The sequence below is a fragment of the Haliotis rufescens genome, unplaced genomic scaffold, assembly GCF_023055435.1.
Source record: "Haliotis rufescens isolate VD_foot unplaced genomic scaffold, xgHalRufe1.0.p SCAF_5, whole genome shotgun sequence".
NCBI lineage: Eukaryota > Metazoa > Mollusca > Gastropoda > Lepetellida > Haliotidae > Haliotis > Haliotis rufescens.
The window spans coordinates 14,685,532-14,695,956 of NW_025964223.1; the positions used below are offsets into that span (position 1 = coordinate 14,685,532).

A 10,425-nucleotide genomic window follows, 5' to 3' on the forward strand; every position below is an offset into this window, starting at 1 on the left:
CTGCAAATGCACGTTCGGGTAAGGGTATACAACGATTGCAACGGCAAGTCAGACATCCGAAAAAAAAACCGCAAAAGAAATGCCACAACTCAAAGTCGAACAACGTGAACGAGCCTTGGGCATGGTACGGATGGGAGCCACCCACGTCCATATTGCACGAACCTTCGGTTGCTCCCGTGTTGACGTTACCAACTTGATGCAACGTTACAGACAGATAGGGCGGACCGCTGACAGGCCAAGAACAGGCAGACCCAGGGTGACCACGCCCCACGCTGACCGGTACTTGCGTACCTTGCACCTCCGAAATCGCTTCCTGACAGTGACGTCATCGGCGACAAATGCCTTAGGTCACAGGGCTAGTCGACAGACAGTGGCCAGGAGACTCAGGGCTCATGGAATCAGGGCTTTTAGACCATCCAGAGGACAGACTATTGACAGCGCAACAGCGTCATCTGCGATTGAGATGGGCCCGGACTGTACGGCGTTGGCAACGACGTGACTGGCAGAGGGTTGTCTTCACTGACGAAAGTCGATTCTGTATGTTTAGGGCTGATGGAAGACGACGTGTTTACCGCCGAAGGGGTGAACGAACGGCGGCGTGTTGCTTGCAGGAGGTCGTACCATATGGTGGAGGGAGTGTCATGGTGTGGGGAGGGATCTGTGGGCAGGAGAGGACACCGCTGGTCATAGTTGACGGAAACTTGACAGCTCAGCGTTACATGGATAACATTCTTCGTCGAACAACAGCAGCCACAGCAGCCACGTTGTGTCATTTATCAGCATGACAATGCTAGAGCCCATACGGCCAGAATTGTCACTAACTTCCTCGCAGCCAACAACGTCAACGGCCTGCCGTGGCCTGCACGCTTACCCGACATGTCCCCCATAGAACACCTCTGGGACTTGATGGATCGTCGTGTTCGACAACGACCACACTCTACAGCATACCGGCAAGAACTGATCTTGGCCCTCCAAGAAGAATGGCATCAAATCCCACGTGACCTGATCAGACGACTGACTTTTTCTGTGCGTCGAAGAGTTTTTGCGTGTATTGAGGCATTTGGTGGTCACACACGCTACTAATGACTTGTTATGGAACGTGAGCGATTGTTTATGCACTCTGCCTATTGTCCATGATTCTGAAAGCTCGAGTTTTGTACCACACCCAACTTTGGGGGGCTCTGACGTCGTTCTCGGTCGCGGTATGATTGTCATTTTCAGTGTTGATTATGTTGATATATATAAGTATCTTCTCAATACACTTTACTTCATGCATGAAGGGCCGGAGTAGAATAGCTTTTCAGCAACCAATACTTGCCGTAAAAGGCGACTATGCTGGACGTAAGAGGCGACTAACGGGATCGGGTGGTCAGGATCGCTGACTTGGTTGATGCATGTCATCGATGCCAACTGCGTGGATCGATGCTCATGATATCAATCACCGGATTGTTTGGTCCAGACTCGATTATCTACAGACTGCCTTCATAAAGCTGGAATATTGCTCAGTGCCACGTGAAACAACAAGCCAACAAACCAACCATAATCACACAGTTATCTGAAATTGCCAGTCTTGAAGGGGACACGGGTGGCCCAGTCGTCTAAGGCGCCGCGATTCGCTGTGCAGAGTTGCGTCCCTTGGGCACGCCTGGAACCTATGATTGTGGGTTCGAATCCCGGTTCGCCCCGATTATGTTTCTATGTTTGTCAGCACCATACCCGTGCTCGTGGGTTTCACCGAAGTGGCTTATATATAGCTGGAATATTGCTGAATGCGATGTTAAAAAAGAAACAAACAAACAAGCAACAGTTATAGATGCACTCGAATGTAAAACACATTGTCAATACAATTTCAATACTCAAGACCCGTTAAATACCCGTTTAAACAACAGCAGCTTTTAAAAAAAAATATTTCCATGTATGGTACTTAACCTGACACAATACAATCTGCGTCATCTATCGATTTTTCCGCTTACATGTTTCTGATGGGCGGAAATCCTTTGGTAAGTAAACGATTCTCACGGATGAAATATTTAATATGCAACCCGTAAAACGCAAAACATATGATTGATTATCTACCAGCAGTGTGCCGTATCCGTAGCATCCATCTTTTGTGTGTACTTTGCATCTCTGACGATGACATTCACACTGAAATAAATAAATCAATATTTCCACAAAGGACACTTAGTACAAACTACTCCAGGAGAAATAGAATGAGGTATCACAAATGATTCGATCCCGTCTGTGGCGGGGCACATTTGTGACAAATATTTGAATTGTATTCAATGGGGTTTTGGTCCAATTGTGAACATGGTCTACGCAGGTGGTTTAAGGGTTATCTTATCCTAATTTAAGAACCACTGCAGACAGTTTCCAATCGAAATATTTGGGGTGCGTACAGGGATGCAACATACCCATGATATTCAGTGTTTAGGTCTATTGTATCATGCCATTTGTGGGTACACCCGTCTCCCTTTGACAGCTACGTTGTAGCTACGTTTAATGACGCTCTGATCATTAAGGATAACGTGCTCAATAATATAGTTGCTTACCACTTTTGTCACATTCGTTTTGGTCCCCCTTGAGACCAACAGCTTACTTTATTTGGTCTTTTAAAAAGCGTTTGAATTGGTATTGGTTTTCAAACGTTTCACTTTATTGCTAGAATAAAAAATAATGTTGAGCCAATGTAATATTTATTCAAGAGAAAACATACTTCAGAGTTAATGTCTTGTGTGGTGTCTTTGGTGGTTTTTACCCAAAATAGTGCGATTGTGAAACACAAAGTAAAAAGGTGTTTGCAGCTCCATGCCTAGACTAACATCTAGTCTCTGAAATGAACATATCATAATACAAAATTATAAAAGCGAGCCCAGTGACTCTCTTCATTTTCAGAGTAATATAGACTTGCCAAACATTATAGACTTGCATTGGCTGTTTTTGATATATATTTGTATCAGGATCTGTAAGACAGACTATTCCATGCCCAACCGTCCCTTCCCTGAATGCCCCCAAACTGAACCCCATGCTGCCTTAACACCAATGTATGTTTAATTACATCGGTCCCTATTTCGGGAAACGTATGCACAAACAGTTAATCCTATGTTTCTAGCTACTTTAACACCAAAATTAAAATGATATCACTTTCGATTTGGGAGAAAATTGGACCCGGTGGAGTACAATCTTAAAAGGGACAGTGCTTGTAACCATTTTAATCAAATTAAGTTACAAGCACTTCCAGTTTAATGACACGACTTCCTGTTTGGGACATCATGCTCATTGTAGTGCACCACCACTAGCTAACTTCATGACAAAGTTATTAACTCTCCTGGGTTAACGACATCACTTAGGTGCCTATAACAGCATTAATAAAAAAATAGTATGTACTTCAAGGTTTGTGATATCACTTCCGGTTTACGATTTTTAAACGCCAAAGCCGGATAATCACCAGTCTCTGAAGCAGGTTCCATGGGGCATAAAGGAATAAATAGCGGTGAAAATCATGATAATGGATCACAAAAAAATCAGTGACCAGTTACATATGGATATCTATACAAACAGGCGGATCAATAGTTATCGCTCACACGGAGGGAAGGGAAAACATAAATATAAACGCAAACGCCAGAAAATCAAAGCGCAGTGAACAATATATGATATGATCACACAAAAACAACAACAGTGATGGCACCAGGTGTTCGCGAATACGCATGTCTTGCCCTATCGGGGCGGTCGGGTAGCCTAGTGGTTAAAGCGTTCGCTCGTCACGCCGAAGACCCGGGTTCGATATTGATATTCGCCTTGATATTGCTGGAATATTGCTAAAAGCGGCGTAAAACCATACTTACTCACTCACTCACTCACTTGCCCTATCGGTAGCACGCGGCATCCACACAATTTGCATAAAAATTGTAAACACATGTCTAAAGGAAGACAATATAAGACAGAACATGTTGTGCCTGTAACTGCATTTCCGGTTTAATGATACCACTTCCGGTTGGATAAAATACATGCCATGCCTGTAGCTACATCAGCATCAATAGAAGTCCATGAACTCCCCTTTTAGAAACTTCACTTCTGGTGTTAGAAATAAATACGTATGTGCATTGCATGACAATTTAAATGCATCCAGCTAGCTTCCAACGAACGTAATATGTACGTGTAATTACCTTGACCCCCAATTTGAACCAATCAAATACTTGACTATTTCTGATTGAAGACATGGAACTTGTTATCACCAACGATAATGCCCTTTGCGCAAAGATCGCTTTCAGAAAACTCCAAGGAATACACTCCATATGAAGTAACGGTTTTAGTTACATGTGTTACTATTATCATAAGAGACGACTTAATCGATTCCTATACAATATTAAACATAACCGCCATATTGAAAATTACCAGTGAGGTTTTTTTTGAGTGAGTGAGTGAGTTGGGTTTAACGTCCACTTTTAACACTCCGTCAGTATTCCAGTTATATCGCGGCGTGTCAGCTTAATGTGGGAGGAAAGCCCGAAGTGATGGAGGCCTTTGACGTTTACCACTTGGGTGAACCCATGAGCACGGTTATGGTGCTGACAAACCAAGAAACAATCAGGGCGAACCGGGACTCGAACCCACAATCATAGGTTTCTGGCGTGCCAAGGGACGCAACTCTGCACAGCGAATCGCGGCGCCTTAGACGACTGGGCCACCCGTGCCCCCGATCTGGAATGGAACAAGTTAACCTGTGCTGGTTGTAACACGGACCCGAAGGATCAGTTGGTCAGACCACGTGACGTGGTGCAGAGTGACGTCAACTGACGTAAGGGAAATACGTCTAATGGTTTGCTAGTTCGGAAGTGACAGCTAGCGTTAGGCGCGGTGAAATGACAGTTACTGACTTTAGAATACATATTATGAATGAATAGGATTAGGACGCCCATTTGCTCGTTACTTGTCTATGCCAGTTATATGTTTACAGCCATCCTTCTTGTCTCTATCAATTGTTTGTTTAAGTACCCAGACGGCATGGATTGCCGCTCACAATATCAATCACTTGTTCCAGACTCAATGAATTACACGCCGTTTACATACATGTATGAAAAACAAGAAACAAACCAAACACTACAAAATCTGAAAATTATTGAAATTGCCGCACATCATATGAATGTTTAAGATGCCAAGGCCATTTTGTTTTTCACAATTCGATTTTTGTTCTTTAACAACATTGTACCTCTAGTATGAAGGAATAAAACGCCAAAAGAAGATAAGGCTGAAATTTGGCGCCGTTAAACAACATATACACATTACGGAAGTTATATGGTTCGATTCGAATCGGACTCGATGTGAATCTCACTGTATTGAAAAACATAATATGAATAATTCAGATTCCAAGACAGATCGATATATTTTCACGCCAATTTGTATTTTCAGTTTTTAAGGATGAAAACGTATAACTAAATACAGCTGCAATAATCACACTCACTAAGGTAGTTATATGGTTCGATTCCAACTTTGCAGGCACAATGGCTATACAGTTATTCGTGTCAGTCGCCCTGTCTGATGTTCTTGACACCAGTCTGACACCAGCCATGACAAGCACTTTGTTCAACTGTGTGATACAGTGTTACTCAAGCACTGGATGTTCCTCCATCTTCTACAACAAAGCGACTCACCAATGTGCAGTGTCATCGCACGTGTATCGAGATGGCGACAGTGTTCTAGCATCTTCAACGGGAATGAAGCTGTACACTTGGAATCAAGGTAGGGGATGAATACAAGTCATCATCGATTTACGTTCCGACTATATCATGAGCTCATATATAAATAATGATGATACCAGGCGTTCGCGAAAAGGTGAGCGAATCCCGTCCTATTGATGGCACTCGTCACAAATACATGCAAAGGGAAGTCAATAGTTCACCTGAAAAAAACGGGAACATATGGTATAAGTCCAAATAGGGAAATGTATCGGGCATGATCTTTGTCACTGATTCGTCATGTTTGGGGATGTCTACCATAATAAAGTTTTGAAAGCTTTACTGAGGCCTTAAATGTTGAAACCTTGATCAACCAACTTTTGAGCTAGAGTCGTATGACGCTGTTTGAAATTTTAGCAGAAAGAGCATGCTCGATTGTACATCAAAAGTTGTGAAATGTGGCCACCAAATAGTGCTCGACATGAGTCAAGTTAATTGTTCACCTGACAAAACATATAAGTATGCTCGGTTGTATCTCAAAGTTGTGAAGAGTAAACACCAAAGGTTAGAGCTGCTGGAATATTGGCCGACATTGAAGGGAAGGTTTACTATTGAACATTTGAAGTCATCCCTCTTGTCATACAATCTTGAGGGGAGTGTTTTGTCACTCTGAATCTTTATGCATGGTCCTTAAATGAAAAAGATGAGCCAGCCTCCCTGGTCTCCAATATGTCACTAGCAGGTGGGTAAATCAATGGAAGGGGTGTGGCTATTTGATGGCTATTAAACTGCGTCAGATCATCGATATGCCTGAAGCTTAAGTTAATATTCTTGGCCAAATATACTTGTTTGGACTGACATAAATTTCGGAACAGATCAGCAAAATCAGCGAGAAGGGGAGCACAATTGGTTCCCATGGGGATGCCTATTTCTTGGTAAAATATCTTCCCCACAATTTGTATGCGGATGTTATCAAAGAGGAACATGCGAGGAAGCACAAATATGTTACTTCGGTCAAGAAGCCGAAACATTGCCGATGTTAACTCACTCTCGTACATAAGGTTCCCCTAAATCCAAGCGATATATATATGGTGGTATGAATGTATGTATTGTCATAAAACAAGATTGTTTAGTTCTGCTGTACTTAGTTGTGAGAGGGATAACAATAACAGTTTTATTTGGATGTGGGGGGCACGTGTGGCCCAGTCGTCTCAGGCGCCGCGATTCGCTGTGCAGAGTTGCGTCCCTTGGCAACGCCAGAAACCTATGATTGTGGGTTCGAATCCCGGTTCGCCACGATCATGTTTCTAGGTTTGTCAGCACCATACCCGTGCTCGTGGGTTTCACCGAAGAGGTAAACGTCTGAGACCTGCATCACTTCGGGCTTTCCTCCCACATTAAGCTGACACGCCGCGATATAACTGGAATACTGTTAAAAGCGGCGTTAAACCCAACTCACTCACTCACTCACTATTTGGATGTGATCAAGCCTCCGGCTGATGGGATCTAATGACCAACTCATTACATCTTTTATTATCTATTATCTCGTTTATATTTCACTTAATCAATAAAAGTCTCTCTTTTAGCTGGGTGTTCGTTATCAGCTGGCTGGATTTACCACCGTCCCTCAAATCTCTGCTACAAGCGCAGTGATTACAAGGTGGACATAACTACGGCGGAGACCGCGTGCAGAGATGCTGGAGCAAGACTTGTTGTCGTTGACACCGCCGAGAAGAACGCTCATCTCCTAACATTACATCCGACTTCAGGTGAATATGAATGCTGCTCAGCCAGCAAAGATCATAGGCAGCCTTACTTTGTTTCTTTAACGCCGCCGCAGAACCTCCATGTCGGGGCACGATGACAAGATATCCACTCAGTCACCCAGCTACCACTCACATGAAGTATTTTTCCAATACCAGGATTTTATTGTCATGTCGCGATTTAACATTTTAGGACTATGGGCATAAACTTTACATAACGTATACAATACCCAATCTTAAAATAGTTAACATATTGCAATGTCCGTTTTCGTACATTCTGTTATCCCTCACCCAAACGTATTTTTCAAGGGACCTTATGTCATGGCACGTTGTCTGTTGTGAATTCGTTTGGTTGTCCGTACGTCGTGAACTTTTACATGGGTGACAGCTCCTCGAAAACTCCAAAGCATATAAAGTTGAAACATTGCAAGAATGGTCTCAGCTATAGTATCTCCAAATCGTGGACATCGAATCTCGATCACATATTGTACATGGCATCCACGTCAGCCATATTGAAACTATCAGTTTTGCATATTATGAAATTTTATATCCATACCATATGTTATTGAGCTTATCTGTGTTGTAGACCTCTGTTGTTAGCTTTGTTTATGAATCTTTGCTAATGCATTATGTACACCTTCACAGATAACAAATTTTGTTTTGTTGCATATTGCGACGTTTCGATGTACAGTAAACTACGGTTATAACGAACTCAAACTGACCACTAACTTTAGTGCGTTATAACTGTAGTTCGTTATAAGCATATATACAGCATATATACAACAAATGGCCGGGACTAAAAAATATGTTCGTTATATGGGCCAGTTCGTTATAAGCGTGTTCATTATAACCTTAGTTTACTGTAGATTCTTACACCATTATCACGCTGGAGTGATTAAAAGCATGAGTGATGAGTGATAAGAGAGCATGACATGTTGTGAAAAGCAGCAGATAAACATTGACAACAGCAGGTAATAGATAACAAGTAGCATATACTAGGAGTTAATTGGATGAGGCCAAATGTACAGTAGGAACAACAAATAGAACACAGGTAATGAAGCACATGGGTAATGAAGCCAGATGTACAGTAAGGATAAGGATTAAAAGTATGAACCAGTTGTGACAAACTGAGTGGATCTTGGCAAAGGTTTGTGACGGCGGATTTCATTAGCTTCAGAGTTTTCTTTTGGTGTGAAGTCCTGACATTTGGTTGAGAGGATTTGGACTTTGTCGAAATGAATTTGACTGCTAGGGGTGTTTTGCTGTTGGTCTGAGAGGGTTGATTTGCCGTCTGTATGGCTGTTGAAGTCCTATGTTCTTTGGTGCCGGTGTCTACTTGGCGGGAGGTTTCGCCAATGTACGAGTCACCACAGTCACAGTTAATCTTATAGATTACTCCTTTGGGGGCAGCTTGTTTGGGTGTTGGAGTGGGGGTTGCGGCCATTAACTAGAAGGATGGTTCTTAGGGATGGGGAGCCAGTGAAGATGGTGTATGGGGTAGATACCTGCTTGGTGCTTGTTTGATGAGAGGCCTTGCCAGTGAATGGTAAGGTGATTGTGATAGGGCGGATGATGGTCTTGTTGGTGTAGGTTTGGGCTTGAGTGGTGTGGAGATGGTCTTCTTGACTAGCTTGGTCACGTTCTGGTTGAAATTTGTGAAGACTTAGTTTTCAGGGTTGGATAGTGTTGATAACTTAAACACCAAGCAGGCATCGCCAGCATCTTCACAGGCTCCCCATTCTTTAGAACCATTCTCCCGCAACCCGCAATAAACAACAAGTTCAATATCCTATTGGGTATTACAGGTGATCGTTCTTGGATTGGGCTTCGCAAAGTCTCTGGAACTTGGAAATGGAGCAATGGAGAAACACTTGGGCCTTTCAATGCCTGGAAAGCAAATCATCCAAACAATGGCAAGGAGTGTGGAATTTTGTCAGGGTACCTTCAAGGATGGTCATCATTTTATTGTTTAACTGGTCCTAATATTAACTATATATGTGACAAAGAGGTATTCACGTCTTAAGCTTCAAACAATCTCAACAAGTATTTAAGTACCCTCATTTTGCTAAACACGAACATATTTAATCGCCCAGTTTCACCAAGAATAGCTTTATTAGAGGCATATTTTCCGATACAAAGATAATTTTTAAAATAGGACGTATGTACTTTTCCTATACATTCATAATGTTTTTACACAAGCCTTAACAGCAGAATACATACTAGCTACGACATTATACAACTTGCCATGGCAACCTTTTTGTAAGAGCATATATAATATTTTTTTCCTTTCCACAAAGGCTTATTTGGAATCAATGAAAGCACAATAAAATCGCCCCATCGCTTTGTTAAATATTTAGTACAAAGGGCCTGGAGTGTGAAAGAGTTGTCTGTTACTGAATAGTTGGATCTGAATCCAGCTTGTGCTTCATGTATTAATTCGTTTATGTCCATCCATGATCGTAGTCTTTTTTCAAGTGTTAACGTGAATAATTTCTCAGTTGCATTTAGCAGGGATATTCCTCTATAATTGTTGGGGTCAGAGGTAACACCAGATTTATGTATAGGTATTATCAGTCCAATGTTCCATGCTTCAGGAAATATACCGGTATCTAATATTTTATTAAATAAAGGTCTCAAGTATTTAATAAGAATTGTTTCTGAAAGTTTAAAAAATTCTGGAGGGATTCCATCTTCACCAGGAGATTTCCCGAATTTTAATCTTTTTAACGCTTCAGCTACTTCTTCATCAGTAATAATATCTGATAACAACTCTTCTGTAATGGGTAAGCTATCACAATTATCACAAGAGTGACGGTCAATGAATTCATTTACAAGTACATTAAAATCTTCATTCACTTCCGTTTTGTTAGAGTTTGACAAATCTTTAAAATATAACTGAAGATTATCAGGAGATATTGCACATTTAGAGTGTTTGCTACATAAAACCCGTTTCAGGGTGTTCCAAAATGTTTTACAATTACTATGTTTTG

General features: G+C 41.9%; 1 protein-coding gene across 1 annotated transcript; it reads left to right on the forward strand.

Annotated features, from left to right (window-relative positions):
* Positions 1-5,480: 5,480 nt before the first annotated feature.
* On the forward strand, positions 5,481-10,211 carry LOC124138331 (C-type lectin domain family 4 member M-like). Its single transcript, XM_046504922.2, has 3 exons — positions 5,481-5,736; positions 7,259-7,441; positions 9,241-10,211. Exons 1-3 carry the CDS (start codon positions 5,499-5,501, stop codon positions 9,456-9,458), a joined length of 639 nt encoding a protein of 212 aa, XP_046360878.2. The 5' UTR covers positions 5,481-5,498; the 3' UTR covers positions 9,459-10,211.
* Positions 10,212-10,425: the final 214 nt, after the last annotated feature.

Excerpts from the sequence above, each read along its gene's own strand:
- LOC124138331 (XM_046504922.2), top strand. The coding sequence starts at position 5,499 with ATGGCTATACAGTTATTCGTGTCAGTCGCCCTGTCTGATGTTCTTGAC. Across the intron at positions 5,737-7,258 it reads GCTGTACACTTGGAATCAAG|CTGGGTGTTCGTTATCAGCT; the intron begins GTAGGGGATGAA and ends TCTCTCTTTTAG. Across the intron at positions 7,442-9,240 it reads AACATTACATCCGACTTCAG|GTGATCGTTCTTGGATTGGG; the intron begins GTGAATATGAAT and ends TGGGTATTACAG.